General features: G+C 32.4%; 3 protein-coding genes and 1 long non-coding RNA gene across 4 annotated transcripts; 3 read left to right on the forward strand and 1 right to left on the reverse strand.

Annotated features, from left to right (window-relative positions):
- Window positions 1-1,479: 1,479 nt before the first annotated feature.
- Window positions 1,480-12,075, reverse strand: LOC139513181 (male-specific lethal 1 homolog). The gene is made up of 8 exons (XM_071301461.1): window positions 11,557-12,075; window positions 6,239-6,408; window positions 5,354-5,739; window positions 3,864-3,925; window positions 3,393-3,460; window positions 2,843-2,970; window positions 2,195-2,267; window positions 1,480-1,696 (listed from the first exon to the last, which is right to left on the reverse strand). The coding sequence occupies exons 1-8, from the start codon at window positions 11,965-11,967 to the stop codon at window positions 1,618-1,620; spliced, it is 1,377 nt and encodes a 458-aa protein (XP_071157562.1). The 5' UTR covers window positions 11,968-12,075; the 3' UTR covers window positions 1,480-1,617.
- A 6,152-nt stretch (window positions 12,076-18,227) lies between these two features.
- LOC139513183 (toll-like receptor 4) lies at window positions 18,228-19,451 on the forward strand. Its single transcript, XM_071301463.1, has one exon. It carries the CDS (start codon window positions 18,261-18,263, stop codon window positions 19,449-19,451), a length of 1,191 nt encoding a protein of 396 aa, XP_071157564.1. The 5' UTR covers window positions 18,228-18,260.
- On the forward strand, window positions 19,449-21,187 carry LOC139513182 (toll-like receptor 4). Its single transcript, XM_071301462.1, has one exon. The coding sequence runs from the start codon at window positions 19,651-19,653 to the stop codon at window positions 20,980-20,982; it is 1,332 nt and encodes a 443-aa protein (XP_071157563.1). The 5' UTR covers window positions 19,449-19,650; the 3' UTR covers window positions 20,983-21,187.
- Window positions 21,188-23,309: 2,122 nt separating this feature from the next.
- LOC139513185 (uncharacterized) lies at window positions 23,310-24,671 on the forward strand. Its single transcript, XR_011662401.1, has 2 exons — window positions 23,310-23,723; window positions 24,240-24,671. It is a non-coding gene; the product is annotated as an uncharacterized lncRNA (long non-coding RNA).
- Window positions 24,672-26,331: the final 1,660 nt, after the last annotated feature.

Genomic DNA, 26,331 nt, shown 5'->3' on the forward strand with positions numbered 1-26,331 from the left:
GATTTTTTTTCAGATCTTACAAAAGCTGAATGGCAAAGGAAAATCAGATTGCTCACCCCATGTCCTCTGTGCAAAAGTATTTAATCCCCCCTTTTATTTGCTTCTAAGCAAAATACATTTTGTTCTGTTTTAAACAATCATTTTTTAACAAAAAGAAATGATAGTTATAAAAATACCTAGGCTTCTGTCTTTTAATAACAAGAGTGCACACGCTGAAATGTCTCGCCTTCTATACTAATCATTGATATTATGTTGATAGTCCTAAGTATAAAGCTAAGCTTTATTACAACTGTCACATAAACTTAACATTAACCAAGATAACTAAACAAAGACCAATGAACCTTGAAAAAGAGGTCCAGGTCAGATGAATCATGCCAGGCAGACAGGTACAGCTAACAATGCTTCTATACAACATATATAGTTGACACATTACTTATAGTTTAAGAAAAATAGACCAAAACACAAAAACTTAACACTGTGCAATGAACCGTGAAAATGAGGTCACAGTTAAATAAAACCTGCTCGACTGCTCGACTGACATAAAGATTATAAAATATCTCCATACACCAAATATAGTTGACCTATATGGCATATAGCATTAGACCAAAACTCAAAAACTTAACTTTGACCACTGAACCATGAAAATGAGGTCAAGGTCACATGACATCTGCCCGCTAGACATGTACACTTAACAATCATTCCATACAACAAATATAGTAGACCTATTGCATATGGTATGAGAAAAACAGACCAAAACACAAAAATTTAACTATAACCACTGAACCATGAAAATGAGGTCAAGGTCAGATGACACCTGCCAGTTGGACATGTACACCTTACAGTACTTCCATACACCGAATATACTAGCCCTATTGCTTATAGTATCTGAGATATGGACTTGACCACCAAAACTTAACCTTGTTCACTGATCCATGAAATGAGGTCGAGGTCAAGTGAAAACTGTCTGACAGACACGAGGACCTTGCAAGGTACGCACATATCAAATATAGTTATCCTATTACTTATAATAAGAGAGAATTCAACATTACAAAATATTTGAACTTTTTTTTCAAGTGGTCACTGAACCATGAAAATGAGGTCAAGGACATTGGACATGTGACTGACGGAAACTTCGTAACATGAAGCATCTATATACAAAGTATGAAGCATCCAGGTCTTCCACCTTCTAAAATATAAAGCTTTTAAGAAGTGAGCTAACGCCGCCGCCGTAGCCGCCGTAGCCGCCGCCGGATCACTATCCCTATGTCGAGCTTTCTGCAACAAAAGTTGCAGGCTCGACAATAAAAAAATTGCAATTGAATGCATAAAGATACTTCACCCCTATATGAATTTTCTTTAACTGAGATGTCTTGCCTTTTGTAGGATTGCAATTTTAAAAGCTTGAATATTTTACTAAGGAACACATAAGACATTAACAATACAATATAACGCAGGGTCATTATCACTTATACCCAAATACTAAGCAACAAAAATATTTACTATCAAATATAAATTAAATACAACAATAAAAAATATTAACAACAAGATTCTAGCTTTGGTCAGTGATTGTGAATCAAGTCATGAAATGGCTGGTGAATACATCTGAGAACATCTGTGTTATGTATTCCTTGTGTGTCGTGTGCGTAAATGGCTATGTCCTTTCTTCATATTTACATCCCAGGGCAACTTGAAGCCACTACAATAGAGAAAGTTTAGGATTTATTTAACAGAACTCATAAAAAAAGGTAACATTTTACCAGAAGGTATCACAGCATGCAATAAAAGAACCGAATTCCAATGTCTAAAGTGTTGCACATATTTTATCTGTTCAGTCAAAACTAAAAAGAATATTTTTATTGTATTTTTTTTTTAAATTTTATATAGACGAGCAATTTCTGATATATTTAATATTTCCACAGGAAACTCATCAAAAATATTTGATCCGCACTTATTTTTTAAATTGTATGAGACATTGCTGTATTTATGAATTTGATAAAACTCTGGCAAAAATTGTACATGCCAAAGCACTTGTGTCAATGTTTCCAAGGGCATAACTCTTTTAAAAATAAATGATAGGCACTGACTTTCTAACTCATTCAAGACATTGCTACATGTCATATAAAACAATGATCAAGGTTTAATAAAATTCAGACAAGAATTGTATACGTGAACCGTATTAATTAATCAAACTTACGTTGTGTCCATTTTTGGTATTCCATGACCAAACACCATCACTGGAATTTTATCTGTGATTTCTAAATGAGTAACTGAAGAAAAAAATAGATTTTTCTTTAATGACATAATCTTTTGAAATAAATGTGATCAAATGTGAATTGTCAAGGCTAAACTGTTGGTAAGAAGAATTTTTGGCTTAAAAAAGTAATTTTATAATATATAATATAAAAATAAATTCTAGATAAATGCTGCAAATAATCTGACAATAATCTGCTCTGTAAACATATGTTGTTTTATGGGTATTTTTGTAGGCATGGTATTTGCACCGAACTTATTTATCTGTTCATCCATTTATATTTTTGTCATACTTTTCACTGTGTATACCAAGATTTGTAACATATGAGCACTTATTAGGTATGTCAGTCACCTACTTTCTGTTTGCCAATACTTTGAATTTTCTCTTGTGACTAAAAAAAATAATAATATATTTGTCACATATCTCTTATTTACTACAACACTGAATGACTTTAGAGCATTTTGACAGTGATTATTTGTTATTTTGGAGTTTATAAGATGAGTGGGGTATGCTCAATAGCAAGACAACACATGCTGCTTTTCTGTTGGTTTTGCTGACTTAGCAGGAAAGTTTTAGCTAGTAGCAACTTACTATTATCAAGAGAAGGATAAAATGATTCCACAGAATTGGAGTTTTCCTCTACAGGAACATCAGCACCTTTTTCTTTTTCTTTCAATTTCTCATATGCAGCCTGCTCTCTAGATCTTTGCAAATCCCATCTAAAATATATGCAAGTTGTTATAAGGTATTTAATTTACATTGAAGGGGGAAAAAAATTTGTTCAGTTTATGTTTATGCAGTTATTTTTAATGCCCATATTAAGGCAGAGGAGGGCATTTAGTTTAACCCTTGTCAGTCTGGACATTCATCAATCTGTTTGTCTCAAAATAAGTTTCAGTTCTCTAAACTTTAGTTTGCCTCAACTCAACATGAATTTCATTCACAATGATTATTACCACTAAACACAGATCAAAGTTGGAAATAGGGATCCAATTGACCTATAATGGAAGACAACACATCGAGGGTCTGAAAAAATCAAACCTGAGTGTCCTGAATCCTGATATTTGGTCTTTCATCAACATATCCTAGCTTAAACAAGATTTGCTCATACAACAAGATATAAATTTTATAGTAATTTCACCTCTTTCTTCTCTTTTCTTCTATTTCTGGTTTAGTGTGCCTCTTTGTATAAATTTCATCTTCCATATTCTAAAAAAGTTAAATGTTCATCAAACACTTTATATTAAAAACAATATAAAGACTAAATGCTGGACAATGATATATAAAGGGAAGATTAAAAATAAGATAGTTTGGATATGTAATTTTTAACAGATTTTCTTGACTTAATCACTGTATTAATCAATTGTTGACCATGACAATGAATTTTTATTGCAATTAAAAAATTCATGCAATAACAAAAAAAACTGTAGGCATATAAAATGTTCTTTGTATTTAAAGTGCATAAAAAAATTAACGAAATCACACATGTTTTGTGATTATAAAATTCTGATATAAAACCATTTAGAATGCGTCACTTTACAATTTCATGAACCCAAACAAGATATGGTACAATATGGTGCAATACATGAGCAAATAATTTGTGTTGCCTCACCTCTGTTCCTTCCAGTCCCCACTGATTGGTATACATTTTTATCCTCCAATGTGGACATTCAACTGAAAAAGATATATAGCTTATGAGTGATAATGTTGTGTCAGAAGTTGTACTACATTAACAAATTTTGAGATGGAATTTAATGCACTGGTATAAGCTCCTTCCATTCTTTTCTATTCAAACAAGGATTTTATACACTCTTCTACAAATAACTGAAGTTAACTCACTAGAAGATCAAAGGAAAAATTACCATTCATGTTACAAATGTTACAAATAATAAATAATAAATATTCACTTATATACATGTTCCTAAAAATGTCAAGTTTTTAAGGAATTTGTTTACCAGGTGGCAATGTACAAATTTCAGGGGCGGATCAAGCCATTTTAAAGGGGGGGGGGGGGGGGGGGGGGGGGGGGGGTTTTCAACCACATATCCCCATTCAAATGCATTGATCGTCCCAAAAAAGGGGGGTCCAACCCCCAGAACCCCCACCCCCTGGATCTGCCACTGAATTTATGCATTGTAGGTCATAAATAAGTAAATTCTCTTATTAAAAAATGTTCTTGTTTGAGAAATATAACACTACTTTGTACCTACAAATGTATGCACATAAATATACATTGTACCTCCTTTGCACATATTTCAGTCTACTTATATTATCCAGTGATATTGTTGGCTTTTTTCAAAACTACCTCTACCCTTTTTTATTGGGAAAATATGCGTCATTTTCATCAAATTGGAAATTTAAAATAAACCATGAATTTGACTGAAACTTCAATTTACAGACCCATTATCAAGTCAAACCCTGCTTTAAGATAAGACCCCATTTTGTCAGTGATGAAACATAAATAGACCCTCAAATCTGCACATATAATCATTTGAGGCATGAAATTTTTTTAAATGAGTGTTTTTCAGTTTGTATTCATGCACAATTACTACTGAGATTGCACTGTTTGGGACAAAAGTTTTCTTTTGGGGAATAGTTTTAAGCCATTTTTTTTCAAATTGGGATTCTTCTCCAGGGGAAAAAGCCTTTATTCTCCACTAATTTAAGGCAAACAATATCACTGTTCATCTATGACCTCCACTTTTGAAACGGATCTCTCAATCAATTAGGAATCTCCTCTCATAACATGCAACCTGTCACCATTAAAGCATACTTGGTATACCATGCAAGGTGCTTGAACTTTTATTAAAGACACCTTTATGCACTGTTTAGTAATTATGACCTTGACCTTGATCATAGTGATCTAAAAATAAACTCATTATTTAAGTTCGGTTCCAATGTCCTGAGAAAGGTTTAATAAATTAACTTCTTTCCTGTACAAATTTCAGTCTATATTTGTTAAAAAAAAATACTAGTAATAATGAATTTAGTAGCGTTCATTTTACCATTAGCTTTCGATATCACCTACAGGTACATGTACAATGTATGCAGTACCAAAAATTTACAAGAAAATGCCTAAAATCCAGAGAGTAATTCACCCACCTGTTAACTGAGACTGAGCACCTTTCAGCAAATCAGTGTTATTTTCTATTTCAATATGTTCTGCTACAGGTTGATAAAATGAAATGTGATAATTGTCTTTGGTACGCAAAACACTATTGTCTACATTGTCTGTTTTCTTAATACTTGTTCTTTTTTGAAGTTCCTTAAGCATACTAGGATCTGCAGCTATCTGACCAGGTCTGGCCCTGTATCCCCAAGCATTGTATATTTCCTCGGTGGGTATAGTGAAAGTTCTACTTCGACTTCTGTTAGTTCTATCAACTTTTGGTTGTAATTTAGTGTCTGCTGGTTTGTTTCTACTTTCTACACTGGAATCTGTGACGAAACGCTTACTGAGATTCATTGGTTCAAAACTGGCTCTTTTCCTGCAATTATAAATAGATCAATATACAAGCTTTAAAAGAAAGGAATACACTGAAATGTCTAAAAGTCTTTGAGACAAAGGTTGAGTGTCAATTAAAGCATGTGATAGCAGTAATGGAGATTGGAAGTAAAGCAAAACATGCAAGGAAAAGCCTTAATTTGATTTATTCAATTGTCATTTTGACCATACAATATTCAAATGGCAAATTGACTGACCACAAAGTAAGTATTGAATAAATATATAATTCTATATAAATGAAGAATGCATCCCTGGCTAGTAAAGCAAAGTGGAAAGTGAATTGAAAATAAAACTACAGTATGACATTGTCAACAGTCTCTCGACGAGTAAATGAGTTTCAAATGTCCCCTTGGTATCTTTGGCCCAATTTCTTATAATCTTAACTTCGATCATAAACTTTTCGCACACTATTTTTCAAACAATTCTAGTAACCTTTTCAATGACCTCTCTGATGTATGTAATGGTATATATTCAGACATTACCTTTTCAATGACCTCTCTGATGTATGTGATGGTATATTTTCAGACAAACACTGTGTAGAGGGATGTTGATCACCTCTTTGTCTTTGTGGACTTTCATTTAATTCTACATTAGGTACTCTATGCTTTAGAAGAGACATTCGTCTTTCCATCCTATCTAGTCTACATTTTAGCTGAAAAATAACATAAATATACCAGCATTGATAATCTCCACTGCATATGCACATGCCCTCAGTGTCAACAGAAAAATGAGATAAATATAAAGCTATCAAACTTATAAAATCCTTAATCAATTTCTTATAGGGGTTAGTACAGTTTCAGAGGAGAATGCCCTATTGCTACTTGTTTAGTTTATATAGGCATTTAATACAGTAACAGAATGTTAAAAATTATAATTAACATAATTAAATAAGTCACCCGGTCACAAAATAAATATTTTCTATGAGTCATGACCTACATTTGCTGCATGCAGAATGTTGCTAACGTCTTTATTATACAGTCACTGATTTTCCTATAAAATATTAGGCTACAATTAACAAACCAAATTTAATGAACTTCATTTCTTGTTGAAGAATTTGTTTAGAATATAAGCATTACAACACATAATAATATATAGTCATAGGACAAAAGTGAGTTCCCACTGAGAAAGTGTCCTATCATTTCAACTAAAATCAATATTTTTCAAAAAAATATTACAACTTTATGAGAGATTTTTATGAAATAGATATCATAAGATGTAGAAATGTCTGAAGTTTTATTGTTAATTTGGTCAAAATGTCTGTGAGGTTTGTTTTCTTTATCTGATGGGTGAAACACAAATGCAATTTTTTACAGTTTTAATTTCATTTTGGTTAGAATGCAAAGCAATATTTTCAAGAAATATTTTTCTCTGTATTCACTTCGTCAGAAAATTAAAATGAGCATAAATAATATCATGGCCAATCTATTTCCAAATGCCCAATAAAAACTAACTTGTTTTAAAAAGTGAGTTTTCTGCAATGAAAAAAAACACTTGTATACAAGTAAAAGATGCCCTATATTTAAAAACTAGAGGCTCTAAAGAGCCTGTGTTGCTCACCTTGGTCTATGTGAATATTAAACAAAAGAAGCAGATGGATTCATGACAAAATTTTGTTTTGGTAATGGTGATGTGTTTGTACATCTTAATTTACTAAACAGTCTTGCTGTTTACAATTATCTCTATCTATAATGAACTTGGCCCAGTAGTTTCAGTGGAAAATGTTAATAAAAAATTTACAAATTTTATGAAAATTGTTAAAAATTGACAAATGGGTTGTCCGATTCATCTGAAATTCAAAACAGATAGATTTTGACCTGATAAACAATTTTACCCCATGTCGGATTTGCTCTTAATGCTTTGGTTTTTGATTTATTAGCCAAAAACTGCATTTTACCCCTATGTTCTATTTTTAGCCGTGGCGGCCATCTTGATTTGATGGCCGTGTCACAGGACACATTTTTTAAACTAAATACCCCAAAGATGATTGTGGCCAAGTTTGGATTAATTTGGCCCAGTAGTTTCAGAGAAGATTTTTGTAAAAGATAACTAAGATTTACAAAAAATGGTCAAAAATTGACTATAAAGGGCAATAACTCCTAAAGGGGTCAACTGACCATTTCGGTCACATTGACTTATTTGTAAATCTTACTTTGCTGAACATTATTGCTGTTTACAGTTTTTCTCTATCTATAATAATATTCAAGATAATAACCAAAAACAGCAAAATTTCCTTAAAATTACCGATTCAGGGGAAGCAACCCAACAACAGGTTGTCCGTTTCATTTAAAAATTTCAGGGCAGATAGATGTTGACCTGATAAACAATTGTTTTCCCATGTCAGATTTGCTCTAAATGCTTTGGTTTTTGAGTTATAAGCCAAAAACTGCATTTTATCCCTATGTTCTATTTTTAGCCGTGGCGGCAATCTTGATTTGATGGCCAGGTCACCAGACACATTTTTTAAACCAGATACCCCAAATATGATTGTGGCCAAGTTTGGATTAATTATTATAAGCAAAATTTCCTTAAAATTACCAATTCAGGGGCAGCAACTCAACAACGGGTTGTCCGATTCATCTGAAAATTTCAGGGCAGATAGATCTTGACCTGATAAACAATTTAACTATGTCAAATTTGCTCTAAATGCTTTGGATTTTGAGTTATAAGCCAAAAACTGCATTTTACCCCTATGTTCTATTTTTAGCCACGGCGGCCATCTTGGTTGGTTGGCCGCGGCACCAGACTTATTTATTAAACTAGATACCTCAATGATGATTGTGGCCAAGTTTGGTTTCACCCTTTCCTGCACTGAATTTTTTTTTTGCATACTTGATTTGCATAGGATTTTTTTAATAAAATGCTGAACATATGATTTAAAGTATTAAGGCATTGCGAAAAAAACCAACTATTTCATCAAATAAATTTAAGTCGGATATTCGTATATTTCTTTTCAAATTGGATACAAATTTTATTAAGTCAACTGCAGACACTTTGTAGTCAAAGTGTTTCAACTGAGGTACTACACAAGCGTCAAAAGGCGTCATTATGGAGTAAGGGGGGTGGCGTCAAAAGGCGTCATTATGGAGGAAAGGGTTAATTTGGCCTAGTAGTTTCAGAGGAGAAAATTTTTGTAAAAGTTAACAACGACAGACGACTACGGACGCAAAGTGATGGGAAAAGCTCACTTGGCCCTTTGGGCCCTTTGGGCCAGGTGAGCTAAAAAATGGGGAAGGTGTCCACGGGACACAGATCAGATGATGCCCCCTGGCACTTGGATATTATGGGACATAACCGAAGAACTGTGACGCTTTACAAAATTGTACTTGATATGAGTTTTGTGGTATAAATAAGCATTGTGTATAAGTTTCATAACATTTTAGGCCAACTTTAGAACAGTTTAAGTGATGCCACTAAAATTCAAACTTGATCTTTGTTTTGTGGTTATAAGCATTGTGTATAAGTTTCATAGCATTTGGTTGAGGTAAACTTAAGTTAGAGAACAAAAACCAAATTTGCAATGTACTGACAAATGGATTCAAATGAGCTGCTGATATTTTTTGACTACATATACAATGTATAAAAGCAATTCAAATGATCTTTCCACATCTTTGCCAAATTGGTTATACTTATGGCTTCAAGAATAGTAGTCTCTTATATTTATTTCTTATGTAAAAAGTTACTAAAAAACTATAGGCTTTCAACCTGCTTTCTATCAAGAGAAACAACTCTCCACCCAAGTCACAATTTAAATTTATTTTGATGGCATGGTTTTTTTCCCTCATTTTAGTCATTTGGATTGAATTGAGAAATCATTAAGCAGCCAAAATGTTACCTTTTTACTATTGGACTTGCCATGGCAAAATTTATCGAGTCCCTGGACTTGCCTTCAAAAATCCTTTCAGAGACCATGCCAAGGTTTCCTACCTATGTCTACTGTAAAGCAGTGAAATTGTAGGCATGCATGTATTTGTAAGACTATGGCAAACATAGGCGGATCCACCCTTTCGTGGGGAAAATTTGGTTGATTATATGGGGAATCACTGAAGCATGACTGGAGAGGGCCCCCCGTAGGATTGTCAGCACCCCCCTTTATGAAAAGTTCTGGATCCACCACTGGCAAAATAAAATAGTTTAAATATCTTTCTTAGCAAAAACTGCAAAACATTCATTTTAACCCCCCCCCCCCCCCCCCCCCCACACACCTTTTCTGAGTTTGTATTGACACCACTTGAGAGGGCCCTCATGGGGTTTTTGATTATGTGATTACTTGGCCGTTTTTTTAATGATTATTTGATTATTAAGCCAAATATTTCATGATTATTTGATTACCTAGGACTGTATTTTTAGTTTATGATTATTTGATTACTAAAGATAAGCAAATATTTAATGATTATGTGATTATATTGGCAAAAAAATGGTGATTATGTGATTACCAGGACCCCCCCATGAGGGGCCTCACTTGATTTTGGGAAATCCTAGATGTGCCATTCAACAAAGATGTTTTGCAGTAAAAATATTGATCCTTGATTTTGATCTTTAAATTTAAATATGCAATTTCAATACAACAAATATATTAATTGCCCATTGCCAGAACTTTTCCTAAGGGGGGCCCGCTCCAGTCATGCTTCAATGATTCCCTATATAATCAACCAAATTTTTCCAACAAAAAGGGGGAGGGAATAAAATATGCAATGACCCTTTCCCCATTGTTTATACTCAGCAAATCAATAAACCATTTATACTACCTGCTATTCGTTGAGAGCCTCAGTAAGTAACATACAAATTCACAATTTGTTATCCCCTCTAAATGGCAGATAAACTACATGAATTGTACATTATGTAAACATTTAAAACATTTGACCTTTCTTTGTTACTCCAGAGTTGTGTGTAGGTACATTGATATTGTCATTGTACATCGATAGACGACAGTACGATCATTCAATTGAACAGTATTTACATGAGCTTGACAATAATCTCCACTTCAAAATCCTAGCAGAATATTTGATCCAACAAAGAAAAACTTATTTTTAATCATTTCCTACAAAAATGTATTCATTGACTACAATAAAAGTAAATTATATGTATCGTCTTTTTGCAGCCATTTTGGACATTTTCTGACCGTCTGCCATTTTTGTTTATTTTGTTCACCTTGCGGTGTTCTGCAGTTTACCTGAACGTTTGATGACCTTGTTAAAATCTTCTTGAAATTCCTTGTGAAATTTTTCGGCATGGAGACAGATTTACCCATATACACAATAATGTGATATATCTGTGTGTTGTCAGATCTTGTTTTGCTTTCGTATTCACACACAATAGCGTGCGGTTTGGTCACATGATTCATCACGTGGTTTTACCCTCTATTTTTGCATTTTTGGGCATGAATTAGACATGCACACATATACACGTTAGATTACATATAAGCAGATCGTCCAGTTTTTGTGGGTCATATTAATAAAATGAATAAAGCTTAATATCAAGAAATTGCTTTTTGTATTAATTAAGTTCATCCGTATGAAAAATTTACCATTTTTGATCATTTTTGCATAGATCTTTGTTTACGATATTTTCAAGTGCCGGGCTAGTGTCTTGAAGCCAAGTTGTGTCAACACACAATGAAAATAAATATTCCAGCTGATATCGCTGCTAACTAAATATGATTAAAAATGGGGAGATTGAAAACAAAAACTATAAAATGAGTAAGGGTACAAAATAAACAACTCCGTGCATGTTTGGCAATTTTATTCAACAGTCATGGTGTAGTCAAGTCTCAGGTTACAATTACTCATGATCAGATACTTACATTATCCCTCTCTTGTTTGATTTGTTTAATTTGTCGGTCTTTCTGAATAACCAACTCTTGCTGGTGTTGTATTAGATCGATATGCAACACTAAAAGTTCTTTCAACTGCTTCTCACCATATGTATCCATTAGTCTGGATGAGATGGAAGACTTTGTTTCTAGTTCGTTCTTTTGATTTTCAATATTGTTTCTCCTTAAAGACGAATCTTCCATTGGTTTTGGGTCGCTATCCATTTGTTTAGCATACTTCAAACTTTCTTTCAGCGCCAATGCAAGGTCGTTTTCAAATTTTAATGATCCGTTTTCTCTAAGAGAAGTCGGTTTTGCCAGGCGACGTCTTGTTACTCCAGATCTACCATCTGACCTCCCGACGTCGCCGGATACATCATGTTTCAAACGATCACCCGTCATTGCTGATCGCGATTAACAATATTAAATAGCGTTAACAAGTTAACAGGCTAGGAATATTGAAGATATGCAAATAAGATTAGAGGAATGTTTCTTTATTCCCTTCAGTATGAAGAGCATGACGTCATGTACCAACTTTGTACTAATAAATAAAAACACTAAATTTCCAAAAATAATAAAAAGGCAGTGCCTGATCTAATTTAAATATTTTAATTCAAGCTGGCAAGATAGCCTATTTCTATAAAAAATAACTATTTTACCGACTTCAGCAATATAGTGAATTTGTTATTTTACATGTTCCGGCTTTGTAAAAGAGCATGGTGAAATTTCTGTAATCTTTACTTTTGAAAAGTTCTATGAACTTGAAAATGTGCACTGTCTACATAAAAGAATCAAATAATTACTGATATACTAGAAGTTAAATATAAGAAAACAGCTTAACATTATTTGAGACACATGTAATCGTTTACTTTAAAAACATTTATCAGTCAAAATGCAAATTATAACTTTACTGAGAAAAAAAATATTGTTACAATGGAATATCTAAAACATGTAGTTAAATTATTTCTAAAATCAGCCTGCCAGACTAATGCGACTTGCATGACATGTATGCATAACAATAAAATCTCATTTTCCCCCCAAAATGTATGTAAAAATAAAAGTTAAAAATTTGATCAAACATATACAATATAACAAAGTCAAACACAGCGCTTCAAGAATAAAAAAAAGTCGTTATATATCAAACTTTCTTTTGAAATAATACTTGAGTAAACTCACAAAAAACTGAACTCAGTAATAATTTTTTTTACTACTACAGTTATATTTGTAAACAAATTAGTTTTTAACTTGGCTTCCGCTTACCTAATTACAATACATTTTTTTTTTATTTTCCAAATTGAAGGAACCACTAAGAGCATAACATTAATTACAACATGACATAAACATTACAGAGTGATTAAAGAAACATAAAATAATAATTCAAATGCATGAGAAAAGGATCAGTGGTCAAGGGGAGATAATTTTGATATCTTTTAGAGTATTTAAGTTAACTAATTTTCTGATTTTCTTAGTTGCAGGCCTTTATCGAGGTATGCACATAAAATAGATAAAAATCTGCTATCTTCATTAATCATGATCCATGAAAAAAGATCTTTTCTGTTTAAATTATCTAAACTGGGGTATTTTTTTATATAATCAGTCATACCTCTTCTGAGGTTATTGTAAAGAGGACAATCCAGAAGAAAATGCATTTCATATTCAATACAATTTGAATTACAATATAAACATATCCTCTCATGTCGAGGTAATATTTCATATTTATCATATGGTTAGTAGTAAATACAGTAGTTTTGCATATTTGATAAATAGCCTGCTGTTTAATCCATATCGCGCAACTTTGATGCGCACCCTTAATCGCATACCCTTTATCATACCTCTATTTTTTTGTTTTTTATTTATTTATTTTTTTTGTTTACAGAAAGTCAGTTTTTATTTATGTACTAGTAAGCTTAAGAAAAATTTTCCTCAATAAAGGTCCAATAGAACGGTCATTTTAGCGTGACGCAATTTATTATTTTTTTGCACACTAAATGCAACTATAAAAAATACAAAACACAAAAAAATACAATAATAAACAAAATATTTTTAAAACAACAGCACGCAAATTGTAAGGTAACCCAGGTGCCTCGGATAAGTAATTGAGCAGTTCTTTTAAGGCTTTTGAAACAAGACAAAAGTAGAACTGAAGGTATCAGAAAACATTTCATATAATATAATACTCTCCTGCTGAAATATATGATAAAGCGTATAAAACATGGCAAAATCCGTATCACATGCGGTATCACCTTCGACCAATATCATCCCTCGGGCCTAAAGGCCCTTGGGCTGATATTGGTGTCTCGGGATGATAACGGATTTTGCCATGTATTATTCTCTATTTACCACATACATTGGTAATTCTTTCATGTCTGCCAGTTTCTATTCTTAAACAGTGATTGCTGAGTCTGTATTTTGTTAACAAATGTTTTTGTGGGTGCTTTAAATCTAAATAATGTCATAGTCAAATTACTTTTTGAATGAAAAATAAGTGTCCAATTTGCCTTGATTCTGTAAATAAAAATCTCGCATTGTCTCCCAATCATTTTGAAAATTTAATTTGAGCTGTTTTTTCAGTAATTTTTTTAATTTATTTTTGCCTAAATTTTTACATATATTTAGGTGAATACCCAATTTTTCACTGTAGAAAATGATTTAAGGGAACCATGAATTATTAGAACTAGTTTGACCGTTACTTTCAATCATTTTTATCTCAGCATTTAAGCATTTTTCAATAAATAAGATGGAGAATTCTGTAGTCTATGCCAATACATAAACATATGTGTTAGCAAATTTATATAGAGGATATCTACCCAATTCAGACAGGACTGCTACATTTGTGCACATCTTTGTAACACCAATAATATACTTACAAATTTTTTAATTTAGTTTCTCAAACTCCCAATCTTAAAATATGTCATAAAGGGATAAATTTTTCCTTTTAGGAGTAATGTTAATAACACCCCAATTTTCACAACCACAAGTTACAATTGGCTGTATACAGTGATAAAATAAATGCAAAAGAGATTTAATAGGAGGATTTGATGATTTCAAATCTTTAAAAAGTTTAAAACTGGCCTTTTGACCTTTTTGGAATAATTGTTTCCTGGCTTCATTAAAGTTTCCAGTATTTTGGATGACTATGCCAAGATATTTGTATTGTTTAACACATTCAATAGAATTATTTCCTACATTGAAATCTTCATTAAGGAGTCTACCACTCCTATTGAATATAATAATTTTGATTTTCTTCACATTTATTTCCATACACCAATCTTTGCAGAATTTGCACATAGTATCAAGTCTCTTCTGAAGCCCGTCTTTTGAGTCAGATATTAATACAAGCATATATCAGCATAAAGTAGACATGGTATCTTTTCATTATTTAAATTGACATTACAGTAAAATGAAATATTTTGTTATTTTAGCAACATTTCTACTATATTGCTATTGCTAGTGCCGGTAAAATAGCAATTTCTGTAGGAATAGTCTATTTTGTCGGCTTAAATTGAGATATTTTATATTAGTACCGTCTATCTGGAGAAAGTGCACTGTATGTCATTGAAAGAGAAGTTTTGATCTCCAGAATTGAAACAAGGCACTAAGTTGGAGGGTTTTGGTCACGTGTACGAGTGTTCCATACCTCTTCTGACTCTGAAATTTCCATTGCATCTTGTGGAATGTTAGTAAATAAACAAGACATGTCCATCATCGGGAATGTAGTATCCTGAATGTTAGATGGTAGTTCTTAAACATGAGGTCGTTAGTGATGTCTACAAATTCGGGCATCTGTTCAGTTCGGTGACTTTTCGCTGGAACAACAGATAGCATTAGTGGCAAGGTTTCGGTTTTTTATTTATACTTTTTCAATGAAGCCATACATACGTGTCCATGTATCCCCGGACACAAAATGCATGCTAACTATATTTTCAATTTTTTAATTCTCTACAAGATGATCTGCAAAAGTTTATTACAAGCCTATAAGGTCTTATAACTGTACACAATGAAGCCAACAAAAATATCGATGCAATGTAAATTTACAGGTGTCGGAACCACTCCTTCGAAATGAGAGAGTGCATATTCTTACAACTTCATCCTGAGTGAATACGAACAAATTGAGGCAAAATAGAAGAAATTATAGTATAACAATATAGATTTGTACTTAAACAAATTACAAAATCAAGAGTTTGATGACTTAAAAAAGAAACAAAATAAAAAATGTTTTGTCGAGTTGCATTTTGAATGAAAAAAATCTTTTTATTTCCATTTTAAGAAAAACTGCACCGTAGCCAATGGCTACGACTCGGTAAAAAAATAAGACGAATGTATTGGCGCAAAAAAAAACAACATATTTTTAGCCTGCAGTTATGCCGGTCCATTAAAGTCGTAAAATAAGCACCTATTTTCTTAATTTGTCACTCGACTATGATCAGTAGCCTCATCGTTTTTTTTTATTATTAATTACTTCTTGGCTTCATAAAAGACTGTAATAATAATATAAATTTATTTGGCCGAAAACATAAATCTTTACATACATGAATTACAATAATATAAAGAACAATTACCAATACATATACAAATATTAATACTTATTCAGTTAAACTAGAATAATATAAATTAAGGCGGGCCACAAAAATTAAATATCCGCCACATAAGCTACCGATGCATAAAATGCAAAAATAAAATAAAATAAATAAACTAGAAATTTGACAAAAATAAAAAAAAAAAGGAGAGGGCGGGTGGGTAAATTTCGATCTGATTACTCTAACGTATTCTAATGTAATGACTAGGAAAAAGAATTCACTTTAAAACTAAAGGTGGAGTGAACACAATTCGAAATCAGTTAAGCGAGAATATCAAATGATCGGTCAAAGGGGGGTAACTAGAACATATTTCGCATCGTAATTACTAGTTTTTTAGAAAAAACAAACCGATTTTCTCAACTTTTTTTTATAAGAAGTGTCTTCGTTCATTAAATTTTCCACTGGTATAAGATGTAGTTTTAATTAAAGACAAGATTTGATTGGTACACAGCACTGGTAATCAGACTAAATGGAAAAATTACGTATTTATAGAGAGTATAAACATGTTTTAGAATTAAGTAAGTTCTTATGTAAAATTAGTTCGTAACAGGCAGCATAGACGTGTTTTGTCAAATTTTAGAAGTGTCTGTTTACCACTAGCAGTTGAAACGTGTAGATACACCAAACCAAAAATTCCTTTAAATGAGCGTACTTGTATATATCGTACAGATAATTGTGTTGAGGATGAAAAACATTTTTATACGACCCCATAAATTTTTTGGGATCGTATAATGGTATGATGTCGTCGTCTGCGTCGTCTACGTCGTCTGCGTCGTCGTCGTCCAAAGACACATTGGTTTCCGGATAATAACTTTAGTTTTAGTGAATAGATCTTTATGAAATTTTTTTAGAAGGTTCAATACCACAAAAGGAAGGTTGGGATTGATTTTGGGGATGATGGTCCAAACCGATTAGGAATTAGGGGCCCAAAGGGGCCCAAAACAAGCCGCTTTTTCTAGTTTCAGGATAACAACTTGTGTAGAAGTATTTCAATTGCTCTGAAATCATATCACAATATTTAAAACCACAAGAAGAAGGTTTGGATTCATTTTAGGGGTTATGGGGCCAAAGTTTAGGAATTAAGGGCCAAAAAGGGGTCAAAACAAGCATTTTTCTAGTTTCAAGACAATAACTTATATGTAATTGTATGGATCTCTCTGAAATTGTACTACAAGGTTCAATACTGCAATGGAAAGCATGGGATTGAGTTAAAGGGTTATTGCTCCAAGGGGGTTTCAAAAAGTTGGGGGGGGGGGGGATTTTTTGTTTACGATTTTTGAAGGGCTTCCTTTTTTTTCAAAAATTTTCAAATTTCGAATTTTGAAAAGTTTCAAGAAGAAATCTTCAATTGCACAGTATTGTGCAATAGATTGGTTAGATCTTTGACCACATTAATTTTGTGGCAAAAACCTATATTATGTCAAAAATTTGATCACAATCCAAATTCCGACAGAATCAAGCTTGAATATTGTGACCAAATTTGCCCCAACCTTTCAGGGTTCAACCACTGGGGTCGTATAAAGCTGCGCCCTGCGGAGCACCTGGTTTGTTAGGGTGCGATTTTTATGCAGATTTAATGGAGAAAAAAACTGGTGACATTCTTTTAACGATCTTGATTTACAGGACAAATTTATTTTTAATGTCAAATGATGCAATTCAACCATTTTTAGCTAAAACTTTATATCAACTGTTTTATCGAAGAAGGTATTGTGTATTGTAATATTTTAGTACATTATTTTTTATGTGTTATATTTCTATAGTGTCTCATAAGTCAGTAATTTGGCTGGGTACCAATATTTTAATTGTAATACTTAATTTTTAATTGCATATTATGTAATTATGTATTCATTGTGTTTTATATTGGTATTTGACACAATAATAAATTATTCTGATAACCGTAACTTGAATTACGACTGTGCCAATATCATAGATATTTAATACCAGTGCACAGGTAATCTTTAAATAACTTTCTCATTGTTTTGAAGCAATAGCCACAAATATATACATATATCTAATAATGTTGTAACACGTCTATTAGCAAACTGTACATATACCGGTATTACTCGGCTAAATTGAAAAATTGTCAGACTGACAATTTAGAATTTAACGTTTTATGATATGGATAAAATAGTGTTTATCTGGATGGTAAATATTTTTAACTTCAACTTTTTAGCTGGACAAAACAGTCAACAGTGCACAACAGAAAAGCGATGTCAGTGTAAGGAAGTAGAACCAGGATTGCTTGCTGATTGTTCTGGACTTAACCTTGATTTCTATCCAAGGTTCTTCGATGGTATTGTAACAATAGATGTTAGTTACAATAAACTTAAGGATTTTCCGTCAACAATTGATGTTCCCACTACATTAAAACATTTAAATCTTTCCGGAAATCTACTACGAAGGATCGACACTGACAAGTCGAGAAAATTGTTTTCTCATATCAATGATTTAGCATCACTTAATTTATCTTCGAATCTTATACCGTTGGATCCAAATGTTTACCCTGCAGACATATTTATGAATCTTACAAAGTTAAAAAGTCTCGATCTGACAAGAAATAACGTAACTTCAGTTGAATTCAGAACTTTGGATCACGTTATAAAACCTCTTGTATCATTAGAAATGTTTGCAATAGATGGGTCTGAGAAAATTTCGTTTGGAGTTGGATTTGGAACGCTGAAGTATTTATGGCATTTGCGATTGTATGGGTCATGTAATAGAAACAGACTACTTACCATAGGGAAAGATTACTTTGATAATTTATCGAATTTAAGAACATTAGATATTTCATCCGAAATCACACGGAATTTCACGACAATGGATTGGACAACTTCATTGTGTTCTCTTTTTTATATTCATAGAGGAGCTATTTCAAAATTGTCACACTTGAAATATCTTGATATCTCTTATAATCGAGAATTAGGATTATGTGGTTTCTCGAATATAACACATGACCTTCCTTCTACTCAGATCAAGATATTTAGAGCAAATTATTTGCATTGTAATGCTGGCCCTTCGGTCACACTTTTTTGTGACGATATCAAACCCTTAACAAATACTACTCTTGAAGAATTGTATTTTGACGGAAATAATATTGATTTTGCTCAAACTGGGGTTCTGTATTATTTACCCGTGTCACTCAAGCGGTTAACTTTGAGAAGCAACCGGTGGATTCAGAATAGATATACATACTGTAATACATTTGGGCTGACAAATCTTACATATCTTGACATCAGTGATATGAATATACATCAAATATCTTCCGATGAACGGTATGTAGACTGTCTGAATTTTTTTTCGCATCATTAACTGTGAAAAACTTCGATCCAGTTCTTTTGGAACAAGTTGGAATCCCCGCGTTTGGGAAGCGTGTATTGAACAATGTCTAAAGCCACAAACAATAGAAAACTTCAATGCTCAGACGAAACGAGGCGAAGTTTATGAAACAAGCAATATATCGTACCCTTTGACATGCAGTACTCCAATATCGTTTGCAACAAATGTCAACATGTTTTTTGTGCCGCGCAATTTGGAACACATTGTGATGAATAACTCTAGATTAGGGCATACTTTAAGTTATATATATTTCGCTTCGTCAAATCTCAAATCATTAGTTTTAAGCCACAATCAGTTTTACTCACTCATTGGACCTATTTGTAATGCAACAAAATTGAAATATCTAGATCTTTCAAATAATAGATGCTCGTATTTATCACCTTACGTTTTCCGTGAATTAATAGCATTGGAAAAATTAATTTTGGATAATAATTTGATAGGCAGTGCACAAATACTTCAGGATAAAAATATAAGAGACCTTTTCTCGATGCAATTACAACTTAAAGAATTAAGCTTAGCCTCGAATGGGATAAAGTTCTTGCCGGCAGAAATATTTCGTAATTTGAAAAAAATACGTCTTTTGAATTTAAGTAAAAATCAACTGTCTGATTGGAATGTTAACGTTGAACATATGAGACATTTGATTTTTCTAGATTTGTCTGAAAACCAAATTTTGTTTCTTTCTGACTCTGGAATGGCATTAATTGGTTCAGGTTTCTCTGAAAATTTTACCATAGATTTATCTTTTAATCCAATACAGTGTAACTGTGATTCGTACAATTTTGTTTTGTGGCTTATCAAATGCAAGGAAAAGTTTAAAAAATTTAAACAGTATACCTGTTCTCTAATGAAACCCAACATCACCGATATCCCAAACGCAAACATATATTTGACAAAGAAATGTTCTTCCTATGTGAGTTTAACAGTTTTAGCAATCAATTTTATAATATGCTTTTTAGCTGTGTTAGTGATTGTTATAATTTACAGGAACCGATGGAAGTTAAGATATTGGTATTATATAGCTAAACGTCAATATTTTCGGGGATACAATAGGGTTGCAGATAAAAAGCGCTACCGTTTTGATGCGTTTATCTCATACGCAGATGAAGACAGAATTTTTGTAACAAAAAGTGTAAAAACGAAGCTAGAGGAAGAAGCACGATTAAGACTTTGCATTCATCATCGAGATTTTATTCCCGGGTGCGATATTGCAGACAATATCATTAATGCTATACACCAAAGCCGAAAAGTTATATTTATAATCACAGAAGCCTTTTTAAAATCAGAATGGTGTATGTATGAATTGCATATGGCTCATACAGAAAACGTGATATCAAGACAAGGGACAAATATGTTAATACTTGTCTTTAAGGAAGACATACCGCAAAATAGAATCCCCCAAAAGATTCAGCAAATTGTACAAGAGGAGGTTTACCTAGATTTTCCAGATGATATTGAAGATAAAGTAATATTTTGGAATCATCTTACACGTTCCATACTGTAATTGACAAACATAATTGAGTATGAATATTTGAATGGCGCTCCGAGTTATAATTGTGTCGTGACTTAATTGACATACCTGCACATTGCGCACATATATATCAATATAGAAGCGCCGATAAATACGATAAGACATTTTTTTTTTTTATAATTTCATGATTATATTGTAGTCAAACCTCAAAACAATATGACCTAAAGGAAATGACGCAACACTACTTCATAGTCTCAGGTGCACCTCAGGTGAGGTTGAGGATGAAGTTCATTTTTTATTTAAATGTGACACTCATTTATTAAAAAGAGAGGAAATGATGCAAAATATATTAAAATCATGTCCAAACTTTCAAAATTTAAATATTGATAACAAATTAATTTGGATAATGAATAATGAGGATCCTAATGTACTATTTGCATTTTACAAATATATAGAAGATACTTAAGAATTAAAGTACAACTTAATCTGCAATAACTAATTCATTATAACTCTTTAATATGAATTTGGATACCCTGTTAAGCCTGCACAGATCATAAGAAGAATTTCAAATTCTTTGGCACCGTCCCTTGATGATCTTTGCTGGCTGGACACAGAATCTATAATCTTAGAAATATGTTTTAAAAATATATTTTCAATAATTAAGGAGCTTGACTCATCTGCATTAAGTACAAGTAGGGACTCCCCTTTAAGCACCGACTCTTGGTGCTTTCTGCAGATAAGTCATATTAAATATCCTTTATTAAATAAACTTTGTTATTTGCAGTATACCTCATAGTCAAATGTGGGAGTGCTTAATTGCTTTGTTTTTTATTGGGTTCTTTTTGTATTTTTTTGTATTTTTATATATTGACATTTCTCCGCACAAACTACTAATGCCTCATGTTTGTCTTCTCAAAGTGAAGATACACTTACCGGATGCACTTGAGTCATTTTCAACATAGTATTCATTGAATAATAATACATTGCTACTATTTCGTTGAGTGTATTTTCTGTGTTATATTATTTTATTTTATTATTTTTATAACACTTGTTACATATCTTTACTGTGTGTGTATTGCATATGTTATTGTTTATAATAATATTGTCTGTATCATATGCCCTCCTGGGGCCCTAATTTGGTAAATAAAATATTCTATTCTATTCTATTCTATTCTATACATGCTTTTTGCAAGCGAGATCAAAGTATATCTGTGGAATATCTTATATAAAACTAGTAGTATACTTATTCAGATTTTGCTGAGAGATTGTGTTTTTTATATTTCTAAAAATAGTGCTAAAACGTGATTGCTGTATAGATGCAAGATGATGATCAAGACAACTTATTTTCACTTATCTACACTGCAAATATTGCAGACGCCTGACGCGTCTGGACGCGTTCCAATTTTAAACACAATATGTTCAGTTATTAACATTAGTGTTCCACATTGAACGCCAGCGTTAAAGAATATAACACATTGTGTTCAGTCTTTTAACGCACATATTCAAGACAAGTGTTCTAAATTGAACACTAAAAATGTTCTTATATTGTAATGGGGAGTGAAAAAAAATTTCATCATTTCAGAGTCAAACAGACGATGAATAAGGGTGATTCGTACTATGATTTGACGATAAATGTATTTTAGCTGTATCGGCATATAAGCAAATTATAGTTTGGTAAAAAAAAAAATGAAACATTTTACAAGAGCGTATTTATAAGCGTGCAAATGATTGATTTTTAATATGAATCTTTTTCTAAACGACTTAAGTTCTTAAGGTATTTTTTTTTAACAATGTAAATGCGTAAATGCTCATGAAAACGTTGCTCTTGTAAAAGTGTTCTGGTGTCGAACATGATGCGTTCAAATTTACCATTTTCCCTGAACGCCATGTGTTCCAAACATATCCGCGTACATAACAGCGCGTGACGTATTAATGTACCGGAAGTTTGGTTTTTGATCGTGATTGAAGAAGCTTCACTGAAGAAAATTAACAACAAAACTTGATATAATAGGTATGTTTATCTATATTTATCTACACATGACGAACATAAAAAATATTTTTTTTAGTCATGAAATCAACAAATGTCTTCTTGGACAGGACACACTGAAGTATAAATGGAAGAACATTTTGTTCGAACATAAAACTGCCCCCTCCACTTCCACTTAACTGTGCTGTCATAATTCGATTAAAAAAGTAGCGGTTCTTTGAGAGATTACATTCAAATTATCATGTTTAAAAAAAAAATTAACCTCTGGTAAATTTATACGTAAATGTTAAATGATATCGTTGCTATTGTAAATGTGTTCTGGTCTCGAACAATCGTTTTCTCCGAACGCCATGTATTCCTAACAAGACTCAAACATTGTGTATAGAAAGCATTAAGAAGATCAAACGATCATCTACACTTTTGAGGATGTACATTTTTTAATTAAATAAAACCAATGCATAAGGATTTGTTCACAAATGCAAAAACTGTCATGACATTGCAATGTCAAGACAGAAGTTTGTAAAAAAAGGCATACTGCAACACTAATTTTAAATTTCTCATGTATATGTTATTTATAATAGCTTTGTAATTAGTAATTCATTTTAGCAAATGTCCACCCTTGTGCACTGCATTCATGTATTGTAATGTATTCCTATGTTACTTTTATAGGGTACAAACCGAACTATACTGTACTTAAGGGTAATTGTTCGTGCATACCTCGAGAATAAAGAGAACATGTTGCAGTTCAAGAGATGACTACTTATCCTGCACCATAAAAGTACTATATGTAAGTTTAAGAATTTTGAATAGGAGTGCATGTCCATTGACTTCTTACAAGTGTTGTTATTGCAGATTTATCAATAAAATGTGCACCATTCACTTGTTTACATTAATCAGAAAGCTATTTGAGCTAAATTTGATGCAAAAACATCATCCGTCAATTATCCGTATACAGATCATAAGTGAAAAAATTACTAAATATCTTTCAAAATAAAGGCAAATGGTAATTAGTTTCTTGAAATGTTAGCAGTTAATTTAGTGACAAGTCTAAGTTGACGATAAAGTTTTGCCTAAAAAACATAATAGCACTTGCTGGACACTTTCTATCATTTTTATAAAAAGATATAGAACACGAGAGCACATTTGACCACTCAATTACCACTCATTGGCAAATGCATCTTATCTTATAATGCTGACAAGTATAATGGAATTACAAAAACGAAATAAGATTTTCTAATATTCTTAAGGAATGTCGACATGATGAATATTTGTTTACTCATACACTTCATATTTCACATTTTAGAACTTACGGTTGATGGATAACAAGGTTAAAGAATAATTATAACCCAAGGAGACGAATCCTCTAAAAATGGAAGCTCAAAATCAGTTGTAAACGACTCAAATCATGTTTAAAAGTGTCCAAGGAAGCAGTGTTACATGAACACCGACTCGACTACTAGCATCATATACACAGGGTATTTTATGTTTGATATTGACTATCTGAGTGCTATGCAGCCAGTGGATTATGGAACATTTTGGTGATAAAAGAGTCAGTGGCATCAGTATTTTGTAAAGAAATTCAGAACAGTTCTTGACTTAGGAAGTTGCAAACGATGAGTTAAACATAAGACACATGACTTTGTTGTAACATAATAATTTTAAATATATGACGAACATTTTGTTTATGAGTAAATATTTGGACACATTTTGCAAATTACAAATGTTATATTTCTAACTTGTCTAACTTGTCATTTTAAAGTTGCTTCAATATTTCACATTTTATTGTACTTTTTTTTTTAAATGTTGCCTTTTTTAATCAATTAAAGACGTTTTTAATCAATTAAAATATTTGTTTTACAAGACCACAATAATGTTTCAGAGAATATAACACTTTTTCTGGAACATGTAAAATTGTGTTCCAGTAATATACACTATGTGTTCTGGATATTAACACATATTTCTGGAACACAGTCCGAGCGTTCCAGAAGTGTTACAAGGCTTAGAACGCGTAACGGCATACAATTTTGCTCACAAGGACATGTTCCAGATTCAAACTCTAGGCGTTCAAGAAGTACACGCTATCCGTTCAAGAATAACACATAGCGTTCAAAAGATGCACACATGATGTTAAAAACTGGAACACGAAAGTTAATATCTAGAACACTGTTACGCGTTCCAGATTCAAACACTAGGTGTTCAAGGAGTACACACTATCCGTTCAAAAATAACACACATAGCGTTCGAAAGATGCACACATAATGTTAAAAACTGGAACACCAATGTTAATATTGAGAACACCGTTACGCGTTCCAGAAGTGTTACAAAAGGGCGTTCAAAAAGTGTTCAGATTCTTAACACTTTTATTTACAGTGTATAAACGGCGTCTTTCTTTATCTTATCAATATACCGAGATATAACCAGAAGTTTAGACATTCAAAATAGGAAAAAAAAGACTTCTCAAAAATAGACTAGAAGACCATGGAAACCAGATCATTTAGTTTCACATTCAGATTATATTGGTTATTTTCTTGTCACTGACAATGCACACTTTTCTGATTGTGTTCCAATAATATATCCCCTCAAGAACTAGAAATTAAAGAATCAACAATCACGACTCTTCCTCGGCCTCAATTTTAGACTTGAACATCTATTTTGATATAAGCGGTCATCTCAATACCAGCATCTATGATAATTAAAAGAGACTATTTGTTTTCCGGTTTAAATAAATCCCACTCCTTAGCAGCAATATACCAACTACACATGCATAAGTCATAAAGGGATATATACTTTTCGATATATAATTCATTCGGTATTGAAGATATTGCAGCGGCTACTCAGACTTTATAAAACGTCACCAGAGTCTGAACAGAAAGATGACAGACGAATCGTGGTTTCAAGGAATGTCTTACACTAAAAAAGTTAATCGGAAGATACCAACCCTTGTTGATAGTATTCCGTATCAACTTCACAAATAATACACTGATGGTCTTGGTTTAGTGTTATTTATCATGTTGCTTATTATAAAATTCTTTCAGTTTATTTGGTAAATTTTATTTTTGTCGTAGCTCATTTTTTTTTATACACCCTGCCTTTGTACCCTTAGGGAGCTACCATTTGATTTTTAGGGGGGGGGGGGGCTAGGATGAAAAATTTTGTCCTGCATTTTTTTTTAGTTGTAATCTCTGTCCTGCCTTTTTATTTTTCACTGTATTCGGTCCTGCTTTTTTTTTTTTAGTTTATCCTGACTTTTTTTACATAAATTGTCATCCTGACTTTTTTTTTTGCAAGTGTTTCATCCTGCCTTTTTTTTACTCAAAACTCCTGTCCTGCCTATTTTTTTCAAATTTCATCCTAGCCCCCCCCCCCTAAAAATCAAATGGTAGCTCCCTTATCGG

This window comes from Mytilus edulis, chromosome 2 (assembly GCF_963676685.1).
Source record: "Mytilus edulis chromosome 2, xbMytEdul2.2, whole genome shotgun sequence".
Lineage (NCBI taxonomy): Eukaryota > Metazoa > Mollusca > Bivalvia > Mytilida > Mytilidae > Mytilus > Mytilus edulis.

What these genes read in the sequence shown, in the direction of transcription:
- LOC139513181 (XM_071301461.1), bottom strand. Translation starts at nt 11,967, where the DNA reads ATGACGGGTGATCGTTTGAAACATGATGTATCCGGCGACGTCGGGAGG. An exon ending in TCAGAGAGGTCATTGAAAAG is followed by an intron (nt 5,740 to 6,238) that starts GTAATGTCTGAA and finishes TTATAATTGCAG; the next exon opens with GAAAAGAGCCAGTTTTGAAC. An exon ending in GGGGACTGGAAGGAACAGAG is followed by an intron (nt 3,461 to 3,863) that starts GTGAGGCAACAC and finishes TAACTTTTTTAG; the next exon opens with AATATGGAAGATGAAATTTA.
- LOC139513183 (XM_071301463.1), top strand. Translation starts at nt 18,261, where the DNA reads ATGGATAAAATAGTGTTTATCTGGATGGTAAATATTTTTAACTTCAAC.
- LOC139513182 (XM_071301462.1), top strand. Translation starts at nt 19,651, where the DNA reads ATGTTTTTTGTGCCGCGCAATTTGGAACACATTGTGATGAATAACTCT.